Source organism: Conger conger, chromosome 15, assembly GCF_963514075.1.
Source record: "Conger conger chromosome 15, fConCon1.1, whole genome shotgun sequence".
NCBI lineage: Eukaryota > Metazoa > Chordata > Actinopteri > Anguilliformes > Congridae > Conger > Conger conger.
In genome coordinates, this window is record NC_083774.1 from 20,646,231 (window position 1) to 20,667,934 (window position 21,704).

Here is a 21,704-nt window from a genome sequence, read left to right on the forward strand (position 1 = left end):
ATGTACTTTACTTGCAGAGTACAGGACTCAGAGATGCCAAAGGTCATATGGGTGGAGTCTATGCATATCAGTCGTTGACCCCAGTTGTTACATTGTACAGAAGCCAGTGCTTTGAAGTTGCTTTTGCCGCATTATTTTCATAGATGAGATTTACCATTTATTTCATGAAACACATTTTGTCAGAGGAGTGAGGAAACAGCCAACAAAAAATGTCACATGGACAACCATGTATTGTAGCCATGTACTTCTGTAAGTGCTGTAATTTCTACATGGTAAAACCAAAGTGCATAAAAAATCCCTTTTATAAAAGATGAATCTGCACTTTAACCACACCTGAATTATTTTTATTACAAAAGAAAATTGAATACACAGCCAAAAAACAGTTTTTCCCCAAACATTATGGAAATCACTGTATATATGTATGAGGTTACTCCTGCAGTCAGTCAGTATTAGTGCTCATCAGAAATAAAAGTAAAAGTCCAACATAATAGGTTGGGCAATAGATGGGCAGTGTAGTGAATGTTGATTCAAATCAGTGCAACCTCACCTCTTATCGCTCTTATTGCATCATAACCTCATAATTGCAGATATGTGCATCTTTCTGGTAAAACCATTTTCTCAAAGTCAGGCACCAGGTTTTGAAGGAAAGAAATGAGGAAAACAGGAAAGTTATTTTTTAGACCCCACTGGGTTTTCTATACAGTCACTATACTGAGTTCTCACAGCCTGCACAACCCTTGGACCTGAAAGCACAGAGAACTGGTCTATGACTCAACGGTCAAACACCCGTCACATGAATGCTCTGTTTGTTCATTAAGGAAGGGGGTTAGGGGGATGCACTGAGATGAAAATGACACGTGTCACTGTCATCTCCAATGGCAAAGTCAAGGTTGGCAAAATGGCACATCATTATGCTATTGCACATGTTTTAAGGCTTTAACCAGAGGTTAAAGCCTTATCCTAAAAGGGCTGGCATGGGTGCAGGTTTTTGTTTTAACCCAGCAGTAACACACCTGATTATACTAATGAACTAATCGTAGTCTTTAATCAAGACCTTGATGAGTAGAATCAGCTGTCTTAGTCCTGTGCTAAAACAACAACCTGCACACACACACACCAGCCCTTTCTGGATAAGATTGGACACCCCTGGCTTTAACAAACAAACCCTCTTGCTGTTTTTTTGGAAATATTTCACAATACTTGCAAGAAAGTTTGTGAACCCTTTAGAATTTCTGGTATATCTGCATACATTTGATCTAAAATGTGATTGTATCTTAATCAAAGTCCTAAAACTTGAGTGAACCCAGTACAACAAAAAACATTATATGCATCATTGGAAAAAGTGTGTGAGCCCTTGCTTTCAGTACCTGGTGTGACCCCCCTGAGCAGCAATAACGTCAACCAAATGTTCTTTGTAACTGTTAATCAGTCCCATACATCAGCTTGGAGGAATTTAAGCCCGTTCCACCTGACAACACAGCCCTAACTCAGTGATGTTGGTGGGCTTCTGTGCATGAACTGCTCTCTCCAGGTCTTTCCATAACATTTCTATAAGATTAAGGTCTGGACTTTGACTTTAAATTTTTGTGACCTCCTGGAATATTATACACCTTGCTTTTGGAGTGATTTTTCCTGGACGTCCACTCTTGGGGGGGAGATATTGCCCATTACATAGGTAGGCTGACCAAAACTATATAATTACAAAAAATACCAAAGCACATTTCAGTGTTTATCTCCAGAATGTATAAATCTGGAATTAATGTTCATGCAATGATACTACTGAAATCATATTGCATTGAAAGAATCTAATGAGCTGCTAAAACTATGCCCTATAAATCAGTAGTGCTTAGATTTGATGCTGCATTAGTCCCATACTTGGACCAACTGTGTATGTTGATTTTTGGTGCAACCAGTCTTAATTGATTGAGGTTGTTGAAACTTCGACTTCATTTAACACAATACAGGTATAAAATCTTGCCATTTGCCTTGTTTTATTCATTTTCAACGACTTTAGTTTCAGTGACCCAGTGTCCACTCTTTCAGTAATTAGGACTCAACTATTTGCACCTGCCAGTCTATATAATTGAGTGAATGCTTTTTTTTTCATAGTGTACATACCTATTTTATATTTTACATAATGGCCTTAATATGATCAAGTGCCATTAAAAGTGTTCTAAAAAATTAAGAAACAATAAGAAGTTTTTTGTTTTAATTCGCAGTAACGGTTTGAATGAAAATCAGCATACAGAGTGCGTTCCGTCGACCGAGTTTGGGAACCCCTGTCAACGGTAAATAGGAACGAGTTACTAAATGTAAAGGGTTTAGCAATCCACGGACTTCGATTTGGGGGACAGGAAGCAAAAGTAGTTGTACGAGAAATATGGCGGCGCCCTGTAAACATGTCTTAACTATCTAACTTGAACGAGTTGCCTCTTACCGCTTTAGAATGAATTCAGTGTGGTAATTTCTTGCTGGCATCATTAGTAAATTATGCTAATCATTAGACACAATGTGGAAAAATATGAAGTATGTTCGAGCAAAAGGACTAAGCCAGATATCATTGATTGGAATTCATTTATTCGCTCCCAAAACATGCTGTTTTGGATTATGGCGGATTCGACGGGCTTTCTCGAACTACAGCAGCAGTGTATATAATACGGACCGTTCTGTCCAGAAAGACCGGAGAACGGAACCACCTTGGAAGGTTCTGTTCTTCGGGACGGACGAGTTCGCTCTGGAATCTCTGAAGATTCTCTATGCTTCAAGGTACTGCACAGTAAATGTTTCACGGGCTGGCTGTCCGTTGTCGAACATATGAACGGTCAGCCACTATTTTAATCTAACATTAAATGTTGAATACATTACAAGAATTACATTTTCACAGTGCTGCCAGTCGCCAGCTAAATTGGAAGCTAGTTGTGTTTAATATCCCTATGTTCGTGTACCTGTCCCTGTCTCATAACAGACAGGAATCTAGTGACAGAATCGTGGAATCCCTTGAAGTGGTGACCTTAGACAAGGACCTGCCCGTTAGGAGGTTTGCCAATGCGAATAAACTTGTGGTGCACGACTGGCCGCATGTAAATCCACAAGGACGGTTCGACGTGGGTGTGGTCGTGTCTTTCGGCTGTTTACTTCGGGAGGGTTTGATCCGTCAGTTTCCGTAGTACGTACGTATTTATACTTACGCCACGTTAAGTGCTGTTGCCATGTCACTTGCAATAATGTTGCCTGTAGTGGTGTCACTTTCAATGATGTCGCCAGTGTCAGTTGTAAGTAATGTGCCCTGAAATGACCCCTCTATCCCTGCCTCCGCGATTTTATCCAAGTCCATCTATGCTGTTCCTTCCAGTGGGATCCTGAATGTTCACCCTAGCCTACTACCACGGTGGCGAGGCCCGGCCCCGGTGTTCCACACTGTCCTCCATGGAGATGCTGTCACCGGAGTCACTATCATGCAGATTAGGCCAAACAGGTATTGCTTCTTCAACAGAGAGAGGTGTTTCACCCATTCTGTCTGATGGATCTTGGCTCTATACTGTAAAGGGGCGACAAGATCTGTTTTTATAGTGTCAGCCTGATGGAGACCAATCAGAGGATCTGACCGTTTCTTCTCTAGCATGGGTGCTGAAGGATTGTTCCCTTTTAATGTGTGCCCTTTATCTTACAACTGTCTGTTTTCATTGATTCTGATGAAACTGCACGGGAACCAGAGCATGTACATCTCATCAAATCACACGAATTATTAATTAATTTATATACTTTACCATGGTGTGACCCCACTAAATGTTTTGCTATGATTCAGGTTTGATGTGGGACCTATTCTCAGTCAAGTCGTCTGCCAGGTTCCTGAGCACTGCACTGCAGAGCAGCTGGGAGCCAGTTTGGCCACTATGGGAGCCTCTTTGGTCAGTATGATCAGGCCAGTTATCCTTATCTAAAGATTCCATTCCATTACTGTTGGCAACTTTCAGCCATAGGTGTGTTCATATTTGCCTCGGAGTGCAGAACAGACTAATGTTAAATGTTCTACCAACAGTTAATTGACACTCTGAAGAGTCTTCCGGAGAGAATAGCAAACAGGAAAGAGCAGTCGAAGGAAGGTGCTACTAGTGGTAAGGCCCAGGCTCTGCTTCAGATCTCTAAACCCATCACAATGGTTAACGCATCAGTTTAGCACACTAAAGAGATATAATGTGACGTGTATAAAAAAAAGACGTAAATGTACATTTGAAAATGAGATGTTAGTATTTGAGATTCCAGACCACCTCCTCATTAAAGCCCATCTCACTGGGTCCTATACTCCCTCCACAGCTCCCAAAATCAACATTGACATGAGCTGGGTGGTATGGGAGGAACAGACTTGTGACCACATCAGCCGTCTGTATCGTGCCATTGGCTCACGGGTAATCTTTTTTTTTTTTGGCTTGTTGGTGTTATAAACTCACTGAGCACTTTATTAGGAACATTTTTACTTTATTACACCTACTTATTCATGCAATTATCTAATCAGCCAATTGTGTGACAGCAATGCAATGCATACAATCATGTAGATACAGGTAAGGAGCTAATGTTCACAGCAACCAACAGAATGGGGAAAAAATGTAATCAAAGTGACTTTGACTGTGGAATGATTGTTGGTGGCAGACAGGGTAGTTTGAGTATCTCAGAAACTGCTGATCTCCTGGGATCAGCAGTTTTTGCCAACACTAGTCTGGAGAGTTGGCAAAGAATGCCGAGAAGGAAAAATAAATAAATGAAAAAAAATCCAGTGAGCAGCAGTTCTGCAGACAGAAATGCCTTGTTAATGAGATGTCAGAGAATGGCCTGACTGATCAAAGCTGACAGGAAGGTGATAGTAACGCAAATGACCACACATTACAATGGTGGTATGCAGAAGAGCATCTCTGAACACACACCGCATCATAACTTCTACTGCCGTGGATAGGCTACAGCAGTATGCTTGGTAAGTGTAAGCGTTGTGTTTGCATGCTAACAGGATTACGTCTCTGATAGGTCCCACTAAGAACCCTTTGGATGGGAGACTTGATAAAGCTTTTGGACTTTGTGGGGAAAGTCAGCCTATCAGAAGCTGGTAAATACTTCATCTGATATACTTACCCATATGTGTGCTTGTAGACTCGGATATTGAATCTGCTCTTTGAAACATGAGGAAATATTTTTAATTGACAGAAGAAGGAGCAGTGCCAGGATCCATACTATTCCAGAAGAAGTCAAACACACTGCTTGTTCGCTGCAAGGTATGAACGCTCTAAGTATGTATAAACACACCATTGTTTGAGTCTAGAATTGCATTCCTTTATGCTTTGTCCATTGGTAGGTTAAACAAACAAATTATGAGTATCTCAATTGCAAATTAAACCCATCAAAACATGTCTGTAATGTCACTGACACTTGGACAGCTTTAACTTCCTCATACTAAGTTTGTCAATGACAAATGTCAATGACTCAGTAAGCAAGTGGCAACAGATATTGACAATCCTTCAAACCAATGACTATCTAAATAATTATTACTTAATGTAGCAGAATAATTTGTACATAAATTTTAGAAGAAACTAACTAGTTGAAGGATTAGAAAATTGTGCACCATGTATTTTGGGGAGAGGTGGTTGCGAGGCTTCTAAATATTTAGGCTACCAGGCATCTTGCTGTCACAAATCATGTATTTTTTTGTAAAGGTACACCCCTATAGTTCACTTGCAGCTCTGCTCAGGTAGGGAAACCATTGCACTCTGGGTCCAACTCCATCTAAAAGCCAAATCCTCATTCTCTGTACCAGGATGGCTGGGTTGGATTCAGAACCTTAATGCTGAGGAAAAGGCTTTCAGCTGCTGACTTTTACAATGGCTACCTTCACACCTTCTTCATAAAGAGACACAGCCTTCAACAGCAACACTGCCTGTTCCAGAGCAAATGGACCCAAACAAGAACAGCCTTCACGCCTAAACACTCCCAGACTGAGCGCACACAACTGGAAGTGTTTGTTACTCAAGACTGATCTGTAAACTTGTTTGCCACAAAGAAATTGTCTGTTTTAAGACGGTGTATTCTAATGAAATGTTTTGTAGTGTTGTATAATCATCAGCCCACATTAGCAGACTATGGCTGAATGTGAGATGGGATTGTTGAAAGCTGGCTTGATAGTTAAGATTTTTTAATAAAAAAAACAAACGGATAATGTTGACAGTGCTATGATTTGCACAGTTTTGCAATTATGGTTACGAGCAGAACCTTGAATGTTTTATTGATTGGGCAGACGCGAGGATATGCACAGAATCACCCTCTCACATGTAAGGGTGTGACATTTTCAGTGTCATCCGTTACTGGTTTTAGACCCAATAAAACCGGGTTCAGACATGTGCATGTATTGCTGCCAAAGCATGTCTAAGAACCAGGAATGTTATCGAATGGAGCGGCTTGCTTGCCACCCGTGTGTACATCACAACCACATTTCAGAAACCTTGAGGATGGCCTCCCTTTTCAGGCTCAGAGACGAGACTACGCTGACTCGCACTGTAGCAAAACATTTATTTATTTTATTGGCTGTACCCTGAGTGGAGCTTAACCACACCCTTGACAGTGCAATAAAATGCTTACATTATTATGATAACTGTCTTATGTACACATGCATGATCACCCCAATTGCATATGCGATATAAACAAAGGAAATATAAACAAACACAAGCTGAGTTCTCAGCAAAACACAGAATAAACAACTGAATAAAATGTATATTTTATAAAATGACTGCCCCATTATTAATGCACAGAAAATGGGTACTCTTCTTTGGAAGTGGGGACAGACAGGATAGAGTTAAGAATGCATAAAAATAAGCATACAGCATGATTAGCATACAGACCATGATGTTACATACACAGACAAGGCAAAAAGTGCTTAGAACCTGCCATACATAATAGCGTTAAATTGCCATAAATAAAATTTATATATACAAATCTTCATAGAAGCACGAGTCTGCATGTGAATTCAGAGGGCAGTAGTGTAACATAACGGATAGAGAACTAGAGAATGAGTCCATTCCCAGATGGGGCACTGCTGATGTAGCCTTGAGCAGTATACTTCACCTGAACTGATTCAGTAAATATCCTCTAGAAGTGATTCAATTTCAGATGACACGTGTACCTTTTAAAACCCAGACATTGGAGGCCTTTCTGCCCTTTTCTCTTCCCAGTGCACTGGGGTCAGGGCTGTGGAGTTCAGAGCGCCCATGTTACAGGGGGATCTGGACACTTTCGAGAGGTCCCGCTGTGGAAAGGGGTAGACGCATATAAAACAATCCTGCAAAACTCGGGTAATACAACAATCACTGGAGGAGGCGTTCAGCTGTCCATAATTCAATAAAGATGATTATGATACAGGGTAGAATATAAGATTGTTATGGATATAGCAAGTTAATCTGTAGAATTCTTATATGTACAAAATAAATTGAAAATTAAAAAATGGCTTAACAGATGCTCCGATCTAATGTGTACACTTGCCCTACATTTAAATATTTTCTAAAATAAAAGAGCTACAACAATCACAATGTACACATTTACAGCCGACATTTTATTTTAGATATTTGAGCACTGCAACGGTTATGAGGGCATTGAATTTTTGGCAAGGAATGCAATGTTAACCGGAGGTGTCAACTGACCAAACTGGAAGCGTGACTAAAGCGAGACAAAAAAAAAATATATGATGTATGCATGTACTGGTTACACACATAACGATAGATGTTTTCAGGAAACTTAAATTACCGCGAATTCAGAATAGGTGCTGGCAACAGAGTTTATGCTGACATTACGCTGTGGGGTGGCTGGGGACCCTGAAGCTGCGCCCACGTCTTTCCTGTTCGGGTTCGAGACGTTCTCCTTGTTCTGCTCCGGGAGCCCTGCGCGTGGACGGCCGGGGCGACCCGGGGTGCGAGCAAAGAGAGCCTACAGCAGGGGGACAGCGGTCACCAACACTCCCATAGGCCTCAACCCGTCTCACCACAAATCTCTCTGCACTTGGCCTTCAATAGCAAATGTAATCAAACGACTCGTTCTTTTCTGTCCTTTTCCCTTTGCATTGACACCCACCACAGTCACACGAAATGTTAATAATGGTCATTTTGTTAGCGAGAATGTAGGCACGAGCTGCTATGTGGTTAGGCCCTGATATGATCCGACTGACCTTGCTGGCAGTCAAGGCGGGCCGGGGCCCCGGGGAGAGGCACAGGGTTCCCAAGGCGGAGCGCAGGGTGCTGCAGGTGCCATTGAGCTGAGGAGATGCAGCCAGTTAGTGCCAGACCCTCGGATACTGAGGGTGATTCATTCACTTTCTGGAGTTTTTCCCAGTTGTGTCAGTTTTAGTGTACGTTTTCAATTGACTCAGACAGTATTAATGCATGAAGAAGCATATTCATATACTTGAAAAATGTTCCGATATCCTGCCGGTCTTATAGTGGCTAGTATAAGGGCATCAATGGTTTCTGATTTAAAGGAAAAATATGTTCCAAAAATACCTTCAAATAACTTCAAGCAGCTTGTACAGTGACTTCCAGGGGCTATACATAAGAAGATTCATTTTATAGCATGTCCTCACTATCCTCACATCCTTAATCACACACAAAGACTGTCCGGCCAAATTAATACACTAAAACTGACACATCTCAAAGCTCCTGAAAGTAAACTATCACTTCAGTACCCACAGGAAAGAAGAACTCTTAACACCAGCATGGAAGCACAGAGAAGAAGAAGCAGAGCCCATTCTGATCAGGGCCAAATCAGGCCCGGAGCCTGATCAGGTCCAGTCTGATCAGGGCCGGATCAGGCTCGGAGTCAGAGCAGGGCTATAAGTGCAGCAGTGCCCAATTACCTTGCGCGTTTTCCCTGGCGTATTGTTGCCTGGGAGCTTGTGTTTGGATGGAGTCCGTTTGACCGTGCCGTACAGCATATCCTCCTCAGTCTGCCGGCTCTTCTTCAGATGCTGCCAGATGACACAGAGCCTTTAGTGTACACCACTCCATGTGCAGAATTACACTTTCGGCTCAAAGTAAATTCAGAATTTTACCCTCTCCAGTTTCTCCCTCTCTTTCTCAGTGCGATGGCGTTCCCAGTGTGCCTCCACAAACTGCAGGAAATTGTGGCCCCTGACCAGGAACTCCTGGCCCTCTTGCTCCGTCCAGGCTTCCATCTGCACCTTCAGCTTCTTCTCTAGCTGAACAGCAAAAGGCAGAAGCACCAGGTTACCACTGACCACAGCCAGAGTCACAGAGTCAGAGACGGTCACTGGCCTGGCAGCTCACCTTCGTCAAGCTTTTGAGCAGATCAGTCCTCTGTTTCTCCTCTTTCAGCAGGTTCCCCCCTCTGTTGTTGAATCTGGAGGGATCTGTTGCTTTTTTCTGTGTAAAATAATATACATTCAGACATCTTCCCCTCAATAAGAAAGAGGTGTTCCACCGACACGGGGCCTTTTCCTCACCTCCAGCTCCAGGAAGAGCTTCCAGCTGTCCTCCCAGCCCCGCACGCTGTCAAACAGCTCTCTGTGAGCCTCGTAGCGCTGTTTGAGCTGCTGGAGCTCGGCCCTGTGCACAGCCAGCAGCTCCTCTGTGAAGTCATCTGCACAGACACAGTGTGACTGTAACCCTCAGTGACAGACCTACAGAGCTAAGGCTGCTCCACCCAGACTGTGCTTACCACTGCAGTACAGAGCATTCACCTGCTGGTGAAATCATCTGCACACAGGCAGTGACTGTAACCCTCAGTGACAGACCTACAGAGCTAAGGCTGCTCCACCCAGACTGTGCTTACCACTGCAGTACGGGATGAAGGCCTGCTGCTCCTCAGCACTCAGAAAGCACAGGTCCCAGTAGGAGGCCATCTCCAACCGGATGCCCTTGATCAAGTCCCGAATACGACCAAGCTTCATCTCCTCCAGACGACTCAACTCTGCTTGCAACTGCGGAGGGAGAAGAACCCTCATTAAACTAGTTACTTCATGTCATGACAACACCAACTCAAGCACCTGTGAAGCACTGAAGCCAACTGCAACTCAGTGCAGGGCTGACCACAGAAGGAGAAATGCCACTTGGGTGCATGATGCTCTACATGGTCTGACCCAGCCCGGCCCTGTCCTTACAGCCTCCAGGTTCCTCTTCTTGGAGCTGGCCATGTGCTGGTGGAGCGCGTCCCTCTCCTCCTGGCACAACTCCAGCCGGTCCCACAGCTCCCGGATCCGGCCGCGGCAGACGCCACAGCGCTCCGCGGTCTCCGCCTTCCGCTTCTCCAGCTGAACGAGGGATGGCCGGGGGTTAGCCAGGTCAACCCACACTGTCACCTCTGCCCCACTCACACCACCCACCCTGCTGGAGCCATGGTTTCAAACCTTTTCCAAGTGCTCACGCTAAGATGCATCACTCAAAATTGGAAAGATGCATAAATAAAAATACATTTCACAAATATGTGAGAAAACAAAATGTGTGAACTTTTAATGGCATGTAATATTTGGAGGTACAATATACAGCTATCGCTGATAAATGTCTTGTTAGTATATAAACCTGCTTATACGTGCAAAAATGTAACTGAAAGCTACACTTCACAGACTATCTACGAACCCTCCTTAAGCAAAAAACAAGTGTGAAAGGGACAGATCTGTGCATGTCACCGTGCTCAGCAGCAGTCTCAGAGAGGCAATGTTTTCTTCAGAAAGGCAGAAGGCATCCTCATCCTCATGAACCACGTCCCTCTCAAAGCTGGTGTCTGGCAGCTGCTCCAGATCCTCCATGCACAGGATAATCTGCTTCTTAAGGCCCACAAAAACACTACGCCTCCTTTCCTGAACACACACACACACACACACACATCAGTGTTACAGCCTCAAACATCACTCATCTATTTTATCTGTTCCTCTGGCATGTAGCATTTCAGTGAGGACAGGTAATGTGGTTTCTGCAGGAGTGGCTCAGTGACCTTTTCCGCAGCCAGACTGGCGAGGTGCTGGCGGAAGTGCTGCAGCTGCTGCAGAGAGGGCACGGTGTGTGCGTCGGGTATGAGGCTGAACGAGTCCGTGCATAGGATGTCACACAGGTCCTGGTCCTGCTCCCTCAGGTCCTTCAGCTCCTGCATCCTCTGGCTCTTCTGCTTCATTAGAGCCTCCACTCGCACCCGAAGATCCTTATCCACCTGCAGCATTGTGCCGCTGTCCTCCTGCCAACACAGTCCAGACTCACAATCTACATTCATTAAGCGCTTACGATACCTTCTCAATCCTATTCCCAGAATCTTGAACTTGCCTTAGTTATTTTACGCATTACCACATTCATGGGGGCGGCCTGTAGCGTAGCGGTTAAGGTACAGGACTGGGATAGGCAAGGTCGGTGGCTCTAATCCGGTGTAACCACAATAAGATCCGCACAGCCGTTGGGCCCTTGAGCAAGGCCCCTGCATTGCTCCAGGGGAGGATTGTCTCCTGCTTAGTCTAATCAACTGTACGTCGCTCTGGATAAGAGCATCTGTCAAATGCCAATAATGTAATGTAATGTAATGCAGCTGTAGATGAGGCCAGAGTGTGTTACCTCAGACAGGAGTGTCTGTAGTGTAGGCCAAGGGAAGTTACCTTGAAGGGGGACAGCTGAAGTTCCCTGCATAAGGTGTCCAGCTCCTTGCGAGACTTCTCTATGCTGCTCCTTAAACTCTTGCGCAGATTCTCCTCCTCCAATATCATCATATCCAGCAGACCCTATGGACACAACACACATCGCTCCCTTCAGTGTTGCTGATCATTTGGACCTCAGAGAGGAAAGGCTTCGGCTTCGCAACTCACTTTTATGTAGTTCTTTACAGCTTCGGTCCTTTGAATCCGCTGGTCCTCCGGTATCCCAATTTCCTCCCATATGTTCTTCAGACAACCAAGCGCTGTGTTCAGACACGCCACCGACTCAGCTGAAAGCACCTCACTGCAATACACATCAGTTCAGCACCACTATTAGCCACCTGCCAAGTGCATTCAACCATGAGTGGAATGAGGCAAACGCGGCAGACCAGCAGTAAAGTCTTGATGAAATTTAGAATACTTGTTGTTCCTCAAATCACCGCGGTTTACATAACGTAATATAACCTTGGTAATATCTCTAAACAGTCGTATTATTTACATTTGGCCAGTAACATGATCGACACATGAGCTGTAAGATTAATTTAAATTTAACATAAAATTAAATTTGATAAAGTTAGCCTCGTCCTAAATTATAGACCGCATTCCCTTTGGGATGGCTTATATAAGGGTGGCCGTAGCTATAATGAATATGTATTTAATTTACTGTTGGTAAATCATATAATAGTTACAATTATTCAATAATAATACAAGGTTACGAAGTGTGGTGATACAATATACGTATATTGCCATTCTAACGTCTTCTACACGTCATCGTGTAGGTTAATTAATTTGACCATTCAAGCATAAGTTATATTAATTTTTTTAATTTTTTTTTTTTTCTTTCTTTTTTTATGAACATGCCTGGTGTACAATCCAAATATAACCACCTTGAAAAACCAGCTGCCAACTGTGTCATAGCTTGAGCTGGTAAACCATGTTGAGCATGGAGCTGGTCTAACGTTAACTGGTCGACCAGCTACCAGCTGTTTCAAACCTAGCTTGAGCTGTTTTTTCCGAAGGGATTATTTTCTTGTAAAACAAAAAGGGCAATACAAAAACATAAAATGACATTAATCGAATCAATTTAGTCAGCATTTTTTCGCATCTTTTAATGCAGATTGACAGCCTGGCAAAATGCCAACTTTAACGAGTAACAGTTAACTTAGAGCAGGGGTCGGCAACCCTGGCCCTGGAGAGCCGCAGGGTGTGTTGGCTTTCGTCTCCACCTTAAAATAAGCAACCGATTCAGACCCAAGAAACTAGGTGAGGTGAGTTAACCTTGTAATCAACGGATTTCATTGATCAATGAATGCCAAGTAACAACGAAAGTCAGCACACCCTGCGGCTCTCCCCAGGATTGCCGACCCCTGACTTAGAGTAACGAACTAGAGTAATGACTTTCTGGGCCTCATCGCTGTTTGTCCGGTTTGTTGGGTAAATTACATTTTACGTTAGCCTGCTCCCTACATGTTCACGTTTTCAAATTGCGTCAGCTGCCATAAAGTTAGCTAAACACAAACATTTACTGCCTGCAAACGTTACAGCTCTTCTGCAGCTTTGTCACGCCCCCTTGTCTGCATTATTTTACTCACGACAGAAGGGAATCTGTCTGATGTTTCATAGGGATAATAGCTCAATTATAAGGTAGCCAGTTAGCTAGCGAAGTTAGTCTACATACATCGAAATGAGCTGGTTAGCGTTGCTAACAGCAATGAATAATAAAAACCCTGTCAAACCTGTCATGTAACATTAACTTAGCTAGCTAGCCAGCGGGTTAGATAGTTAGCTAGGTTAGCTGGTACTAACTAGAAACCCAGTAGGATAGTTTCACAAACATTAGGCAAGATAGCTAGCTAGAAGAGAAACAACAATTTCCTTACAGTTATCCACTTTGCCTGTAACGTGAATCCACCGTACGTCAATACAGATAGTTACAACGTAGCTAACGTTAATTTATGAAGATGACATTTAAGTTCAGTTACTAACCTTCTTCTCATGGCGAAAGGCCTTGCGTCGATGACAAATTGTGGTTTACCTCGTGTTAACAGAGAAAACGTGTAAATTACCAGACGTGGCTCACTAACCACTTCCAGTAGCGTCTTTCGTGCGGTTACCCCTTGTTTGATTCAAATTCTGCATCACAACATTACTCTGCTTCTCATTGGCTAGCAGAAGTAATTTCCCGGAAGAACCGGTTGGTCTTCATGGCGGGCTTAGTTCGACAGCTTGGTATGTACTGCCACCTACTGTAACTGAGCGAGCAGTGTCAGGCAGCCCCGTCCTCCCAAATATACCAATACTTCAAAATGTATTTCGCTTGTCTCTACCTCGGCGTCGTTACCCAAGGATCCGCAGTGTTAAATTTACCCCAGATGTCCACCCTTTCCCGTTACATGGTATTGATCTATCGTGATATTTACTATTTACTAAGTTCCGAGTATTATTCCCATATGGCTCCAAGTACACTAGGGCCACGGCCCTGACAAAACGTTACAAAACATTTAAACAGAAACGGCGCGCTTAACATGACTGTTGCAAAGCGTGCGCTGACATAGTAGTTTGCTCCAATGGCGTCTGAGCAGGCGTTCTCCGGCCTTTACAGCATAGGCCTCCATCATTCTGATTCTGGCTACACCCACTAGACGGGAGCAAACATACACACCGTTGGGAAAAAACATATTGCTCAGCACTGAAACCGTAGAAAAACGTTTTCAGAACATGCCCGAGGTTTTAAAAACCACGATGAAACCTCTCAAATGGCGCTGGATGTGGAAATGACCCATAAATGTCCTAGAATTCATGGGCACTTCATGAGTGTTGTGCCATGATTCTAAACCCGATGGAAAACGTGTTATTAGTGTTCTATGTCATCGTTTTTTTGCGTCCTAGTTTTGTGAAATCTGAATTTTGAGGTGACATTTTGAACAAAATATAGTATCAAGTATAACCAAACTTCACGATTTTGTGCATCACTAATACATAGTTTCAAAATAGTCTGTCAAAGGAACCCAAATCTGGAAGTAGGCTGTTTTCGAAAAGAACAAAGAAAGCCCCACCAGAATATTCTGCTGATAAATAATAGTTGAAGTGTGTGGAACATTTTCAATATTTAAATTTTTATTAAAAAAGAAAAAGAAAAGAAAAGGTTTTGTCCATGAGTCTGGAGCAGGAAGAGGTGCTGGGAAGGTGGCAGCTAGCTTCTGGGTTGGGTACAGTTGAACGCGCTCAGTTCGTTAGAGCGATGAGAGCTTCCACCACGTTGCCCATGTGTTCCCTCAGACTGCGCTCGGCTAAACCCCTTGAGATTTCCATCTCACTCATCTGCAAACAAAAAAAAACAGTGACTTGAGACATTCACATGAACATCTAGTTCTCGGGACAATTCTAAAATGCAAGAATGTATTTGACAGTATTCACTGATGTGCTGCCATGCATACCGGTGAGCATGTCACACAAAGTATGCTAAAATACTATACTGTTTATATGGAGTGAGATTTCATATTCTGCTACAGTCTGAGGCATATAGTGTATTTACTGAATGCCCTGAAGTGTTACAGAAGCCATTAAGATGGAATTTCTTGCAAAAAAAAAAGTTATAAAAAAATAAATAAAATAAAAACCTGAACCACACGCTACAATATAAATAAATATAATATTAAAAAATAATAATTTGTACAAGTAGGGTCAAGGTGCAAGAACATCTGGAATGATGTGTTTACAAAAAAATGATTAGCTACTCCAGGAATTCACATGCATATTTTCTCTCAGACTTGTTTTGGACTTTTGAAACAGTTCAGAAACAGATAATTTAATTTTAAATGCCCCTTTCATTGATCCATATTAAATGTAATTTCAAGTTAGCCTGGTCTGACTCACTATAAGTTCTACATCTTCCTTCTTGATTGTGACTTTGGCAAGCTCTTTCTCTCTGAAAAGGAAAGAAGTCCGTCAGTGGAAAAAAAACAACAACACATACAAACATTAAGTTACCAAATAGCTCCCAAACTTTGTACCAACTACAACTGCAATCCCAGAACTAACAAGCTGTTCATTTTTTTAAATTACTACTATTGATGTTTTGAAGGATTATTCACCCACTAAAGCCACGTTGTGTCTGAAATAACTATGCATGTCATGAAGAATAAAATTCCCATGTCCATATTCTGCTTATTGTGCTAATAGCAGGCAACTTATTTTGAACTGATCAAATTAAAGTGGTGGACCAAGAGGATCATAACTGGTGAAATTGTGGACACCTGGCCACTAAAATGAACAGCAGATACAGAATTCAAAAGCAAAGGAAATTAACGAGGCAACCCTGCATTGCGTTGATACATTTAAGGAAAAAATTAAAGAGACGTGTTCAGCAACCTAATTATGGGCCCATTGATTAACTGGTCTATCATTTGATAAAAATGGTAATCACCTACTTTAACTCTTTGTAATATAGTACAATAAGAATACAAACATGGGGGAAATAATCCCTCTGAACATGAAAAGAACATCATGCTGTTCATGAACAACAGTCTTTAAAATAACGAATAAAACGAAATAAATTCACCTCTCTTGTTTGGCTTTCTGTTCCCTTGAGCGCCTGTCGCCAATCACTGACATAGCCTGGAACCCAGAACAGACCAAATGGTAACACAATGCGGACAGTTAGCTACGAGGCAATGTACGGAAATTTAAAAAGGCGAATTGAGAATATATATGGACTACCTTATAAAACATCTGATCAGACATAGCTGAATGAAATTACATAATTAGATAACGTTAGTTCACATAGCTAGCAAGTATTTCTGTTTGTTTCAATAAGGCATAAAGTAAACCACGCCCGCTATTGTAGTTACGGGACATAGAGAACACAAAAGCCTTGCTTTTGGTTAGCTAGCAATAGCTAGCTAGTACTCTTTTGTAGAACAGACATATTAGTAGCTAGTTAGTCACCATGATCGTAACGCATTAACCAACCAACGAGACCACTGCAGTAGTACATTGCAGTATACTAGGCCACCTGCTAACATTAGCCATCAGCTGTCGAGCGTTGACTGTTCAATCGCGGCATGTGTTCATGGTTCCAACGGACTTCATTACCGTTTCCAAATCGGAGCTTAAAATTTCTTTCTCCTCAGCATAGTCGGTAACTCGCTCCAAATCAGCAGCGCCGCTGTCATGTTTTCGAGGTTTTTCTGCCGGTTTTTCAGTGCAGTTTTCTTCGGCTTCCAGATCCAAATCGACATCACCTTCTGCGGCCATGTTTGCTGACTTACGACCGGAACTAAAAGAGAGCACAATTCAGGCAGACGGACGGAAATGGAGCGAACAGCCTTGTCACGTGACTGTATATGTACTTTTGGGAAGAAATGAATGACAATACAGGGATAATAAACTTTAAAATAACACGAAAGAAAGCACAGGCATTAAATTTACATGACATTAGACAGACAAAAACAAATGGAAAACACGGAATGGTTTTTAGTCATTTTTTAGTCATTTTTCTATATCATTAGCAAAGCTTATCTTTCTTATCTTATCTTAAGGGCAGTATCTATTATTTTAATGTAAAGTAATTTTTTTTTTTTATAGTATAAATTATATATAGTATAAACTGAACATGCTGTAAGAAAAACACATCTGATGTTATCTGTACAGAATTTTCTTACTCTCATACAGCTGGAGCTCTACACTCAACTACACCTTTGGGAAGTCTAAATTGAGATAAAATATAAACTTGGGTCCAAATACAAAATACCTTCAGTGAGATGCAGTGACTCAGCACCCATTTGACTGAAGAAGCTTGAGTTACAAATACTTATTTCACCAAAACCACCAGGAACATATATAACATTCATAAACCCAGCTTCACTAAAGTATTCTCTTTGTGTTTTTGTTTTGTTGAAAAAAAAAACAAACATAAAACAACAACAACCAAAAAACACAAACAGACAAGGGATAGTAAAAGCACATCATTGAGGCTCTACCACCTAGAATCAAAGCATAGGATTTAGACACTATGCAGCATAATTCCAATCTTTACACAATTAAGAGGATATACGATAAGAAACAACACAGTAACATACCACGAGGGGCCAATAAAAACACAGTGGTCTTTCTAGAGGCGTGACTGATGTACAGCTGTAATGCGTCACAAGAAACATGGTATTGTGTTTTTGTCAAAGCCCTTAATTGCTGTTGGAAGGCTGATGTCTATGTTTTCCACTTGAACATGTTAGCTAGATAAAGCTTTTACTAATTTAGCATTTGTATTGCAGTGGGGATTTCTGATGGGTGCAATCTTGGTTAGTAAGGGTGTTTGCTTTTTATTTATTTATTTATTTATTTATTTATGTGTAAATGTGTAAATATCCATCTTTTCTAACAATCCTGTTTGGCTTATTTTCGCCTTTGTAATGCTGTTTTACCCATGTCTTGTTGTTTTGTCTCTGTCTTTATTCATCCTGTGTGCCGTTTATCTCATACAAGTGGGTTATTGGGTGGGGAGTTGGTAGCACTAGGGGGATCGGAAATAGAGAGTGGGTGGGGGTGAAATGGACCCTAGGGGCAATTTATTCTTGGCTACTTCTCAGCAATCTGACTGAAATTGTGTTTTATACCCTTGGGGGTTGGGGGCTATAAAAACAAATATATTTTCTTTGCTAAATGTACAAGCATAGTAAGTTCATATACAGGGCATATGAATTTCATACCAGAAAGACATTGCAAGAATTTGTATTGTACTGTATTTTGTGCATTGGAATGACCTGAATTAATGACTTTTGAAAATGACAGCCTTAAGTAATGCTTTTAATATTGGAATCAGAGTGGTTTACAGTAAAGCTGTAAATGGCCAGTGATAAATCATGATGGCCCTGCTGACCAGTTTGTTTTTCTTGAAATTAAAACACGTTTCCAATAATTAGTGCGTCTGCTATTTATACTGAGTGATATCTGACAGGATCACTTTGCAGGCGGAGCTAGTACCTTTATAAAAAGAGCACAGCTTTTGCGCAGCTGGTTAAAAGTTGCCATTCCATTCATTTGACGGCCGACTCCCTTTGGAACGCGGCGGATTGCGATCGGATACCAAGACAAGGCAACGCGACCCAGAGCCATGGACAGTTCTGCGATGCTGCTGGTGCTTTGTGTCACCGTTCTGTCCTCCGTCTGCAGCGCAGAGTCCTCGCGGGACATTTCTTCTGAAGACTTTGGAGGGAAATCTTACACTGGCACGGAGAAACTCGTGAGTAGCAAATATACGCAGCAATGTTTGTGATGGTAGTCTTTTTATTTCCTCCAAAATCGTATGAATTTAAGCGTCTGAAAAACGACACGTAGATTAAATATTGTTTAAATTCTAGGAACGGTCTGAACTGTCGAAATAATAATTAATTTCAGACTTTAAGAGTGACTAAATACAATAGGTACATTTAGTCACTGCTAGTTATTTGTTACTATCCACTCAAAACCTGTGATGCACAATGGCTGTGATATGGATATAATATATTCTGATATAGAGTATGTAATAGCTTCTTTACTAAAGTTGAGGTATATAGTTTAGGGCCTAAGAAATAGGCTAAAATAAGTTTTTTACTGTGAGGACTTTTTGAATATGGTAGTAGAAGAGGTAATCAGATTACACAGGGACTACGAATGTACCCGTGAGCGCAGTACGGTTGAACGTATTTCCCCACAGGTGGATGCAGTGGAGGACCTACTGGAGAAGCTGGATGCTCGCCTGCCACAGGAGGACAAGAGAAGCAGTATCCCGCGTGTGAGTCTCCCAACCTTTGCTTTGAGTTTAAAATTCCCCAAATTAAAATCTCCTGTTTCCTTTATATCACATCAAAGTGAAAGCTTTTTTCAATGACAATATTCAGTCCATTTAATGTTGCTTTTTATTTTCCTGAAGTCAGAGATAGTTATTGGTCAAAATGGACAGACATGCTCTGGTTTGGTGGTGTGAATAACTTCTGTGATAAAGATACTCAATGTTAATCAGCTGATGATCCTGCATGTCTGTTAATTGCTGCCCCACCCTTCACTTTGAATATATGGGTAAATTAGAAGGAAGCCAGTCTTATCTGTATGGGTTCAAATGAAAACACTCTTTGATCTTTTATCTAATGGTCTTCCTATCTGGCTCCCCCCCACCCCTCTCTCTCTCTCTCTCTCTCTCTCTCTCTCTCTCTCTCTCTCTCTCTCTCTCTCTCTCTCTCTCTCTCTCTCTCTCTCTCTCTCTCTCTCTCTATCTCTATCTCCCCCTCTCGATCTCTTAGTGTAATGTGGGTGATCGCTGCGCTCTGCGTTTGGGCTCACGCATAGGGACACTGTGCGACTGTAGGCGAGGCAGCAACTGCAACTCCTTCCTCCTCAAGTGTATATAGAGCAACGTCTCCTGCAGAGGGCACCAACACACTAATGTCACACTGGAAGGCTGACAGCAACCTGCGCAGACGACAACTGCAACACCACAACACACAGTCTGTGTGCTTCTGTTTGTATTCTGCCATTTTAATGTTTATTTTTCTGATAAGTACTTTTAACTATAAATGTGTTGTCTCTGTCTAAAAGCAGAATGTGTATATTGTGTTGCTGATGCTCATTTTCCATGTAGTGAAAAGACAGAATAAATAATTTGCTCTCATCGCTTGATCTTGATTCCTTTGATTTAAAATTCATTTTGTTGTTCTACAGCATATAACACATGGGGATAGAGAAAGAAGAGAGAATTTTTTTTTAGTTTGTATCAGATGTCCTCAATAACACAGCTCAGCTACCTATCCTTAGTACTTCATATGTAACATTGCTTCAATTATTATTATTATTATTATTATTATTATTATTATTATTATTATTATTATTACTATTAAAAACTAAAATTGAAATTTTTTGTGGGTCTGGGATTACAATAAGTAACAGACATTTACAGTTGGATAAATCTGACATTGATAATAGTTTTAGCTGTAGTAACATCACAGTAAATCAGTAAACCGCAATCAGCTGGATTTGTGTTAATAACCTGATTTGGTAAAGACACTAATACTATTACCCTGTGAACAGAAAATAATACCTGATAATCATGAGCTTCTCTGTTATTAAGTAACAAAGATAAAAACAGACATTGTGCGCCAAGTACATCGTACTGGAAAGGAAAGGGCAGAGCTCATTGTCTGTGCAGCTTTATCTCACTGTGACCGACTTGACCCACTGCTGATCCCACAGCAGTGAGACATCTGCATCATCAATCTGCCCCCTGTTAGGGTAACAAGAGTTCTGGTGTGTGTGTGTGTGTGCTGGCTCATGGTCAGTTGCTCCAAGTATCTCTATCCCCCTTAGCTACAGTATGTATTGATCCCACAGAGAAACCATTCGTCCCCCTGATCATTAGTATGGCACAAAAAGGAATACTTGATTGCATGTTGCTATGTGAACAGGGGCTGATTCTGACCTTACCTGAACTTTCTCCAACCTCAGAATGTGCCTCATGTGCTTGTCTCTGTCCCACAATTCTCCAGTGGGCTGGTCTGGGCCTCTGAATCATTACCCCAGTAAGTCTGAGGATTACATTGTTTATTACTCTCTTCATTATAATAAGATGGGATAAGCTTCTCTGTAATTACCATATGGTGTAAAAACCGAGATGCTTTAGCTATCTGGACAGTCACACGATTTAATGCAGACTGTAAGACATTGGTGTGCTTCTAAATCTTTAAGGAACCTAGAAATAAAATATGTTCTGCTAAAGATTATTTTGGACACTGCCCCCAAAAAACTATTCACAGATAAGGGCTAAATTGAAACCTTAGACTCACAGGCGTGTGACAAGGGCCAGTAAATATTTACATAACTGTGGCTGTGATGGGGTCCCTGAACCAGCAGAAAGTGGGAAAAGGGGATTTCCTGCAACACCAAAGTGCACTTATGAAGTATTGCCAAAACTGTGGGTCAACCATTTCCACTTTCAGATGAAGCCCAACACACCTTCATATTAAATGTTCTGATGGGCATTAGTGCCATCTTCAGGTCTGAAAGATCAACACTCTCAGCTACA

At 41.8% G+C, this 21,704-nt stretch overlaps 4 protein-coding genes across 6 annotated transcripts; 2 read left to right on the forward strand and 2 right to left on the reverse strand.

The window, feature by feature from the left end:
* The first annotated feature begins 2,207 nt into the window (after nucleotides 1-2,207).
* Nucleotides 2,208-6,622, forward strand: mtfmt (mitochondrial methionyl-tRNA formyltransferase). The gene is made up of 9 exons (XM_061221760.1): nucleotides 2,208-2,766; nucleotides 2,966-3,166; nucleotides 3,353-3,475; nucleotides 3,806-3,908; nucleotides 4,040-4,115; nucleotides 4,315-4,406; nucleotides 5,017-5,095; nucleotides 5,194-5,261; nucleotides 5,801-6,622. The coding sequence occupies exons 1-9, from the start codon at nucleotides 2,510-2,512 to the stop codon at nucleotides 6,017-6,019; spliced, it is 1,218 nt and encodes a 405-aa protein (XP_061077744.1). The 5' UTR covers nucleotides 2,208-2,509; the 3' UTR covers nucleotides 6,020-6,622.
* LOC133111418 (protein regulator of cytokinesis 1-like) lies at nucleotides 6,538-13,767 on the reverse strand. 3 transcript variants are annotated; one of them, XM_061221758.1, is made up of 14 exons: nucleotides 13,640-13,767; nucleotides 11,825-11,957; nucleotides 11,618-11,740; nucleotides 10,972-11,208; nucleotides 10,667-10,837; nucleotides 10,142-10,291; nucleotides 9,814-9,961; nucleotides 9,485-9,621; nucleotides 9,309-9,404; nucleotides 9,074-9,220; nucleotides 8,879-8,989; nucleotides 8,195-8,281; nucleotides 7,819-7,956; nucleotides 6,538-7,282 (listed from the first exon to the last, which is right to left on the reverse strand). In XM_061221758.1, exons 1-14 carry the CDS (start codon nucleotides 13,648-13,650, stop codon nucleotides 7,163-7,165), a joined length of 1,809 nt encoding a protein of 602 aa, XP_061077742.1. In that variant the 5' UTR covers nucleotides 13,651-13,767; the 3' UTR covers nucleotides 6,538-7,162. The 3 variants fall into 3 exon arrangements, with proteins under 3 accessions (XP_061077742.1, XP_061077741.1, XP_061077743.1); XM_061221757.1 differs by having other exon boundaries at nucleotides 7,777-7,956; XM_061221759.1 differs by lacking the exon at nucleotides 8,195-8,281 and having other exon boundaries at nucleotides 7,777-7,956.
* Nucleotides 13,768-14,748: 981 nt separating this feature from the next.
* hypk (huntingtin interacting protein K) lies at nucleotides 14,749-16,951 on the reverse strand. Its single transcript, XM_061222452.1, has 4 exons — nucleotides 16,748-16,951; nucleotides 16,215-16,270; nucleotides 15,530-15,581; nucleotides 14,749-14,974 (listed from the first exon to the last, which is right to left on the reverse strand). Exons 1-4 carry the CDS (start codon nucleotides 16,907-16,909, stop codon nucleotides 14,879-14,881), a joined length of 366 nt encoding a protein of 121 aa, XP_061078436.1. The 5' UTR covers nucleotides 16,910-16,951; the 3' UTR covers nucleotides 14,749-14,878.
* A 1,718-nt stretch (nucleotides 16,952-18,669) lies between these two features.
* LOC133112146 (cocaine- and amphetamine-regulated transcript protein-like) lies at nucleotides 18,670-20,297 on the forward strand. The gene is made up of 3 exons (XM_061222861.1): nucleotides 18,670-18,893; nucleotides 19,347-19,424; nucleotides 19,930-20,297. Exons 1-3 carry the CDS (start codon nucleotides 18,765-18,767, stop codon nucleotides 20,035-20,037), a joined length of 315 nt encoding a protein of 104 aa, XP_061078845.1. The 5' UTR covers nucleotides 18,670-18,764; the 3' UTR covers nucleotides 20,038-20,297.
* Nucleotides 20,298-21,704: the final 1,407 nt, after the last annotated feature.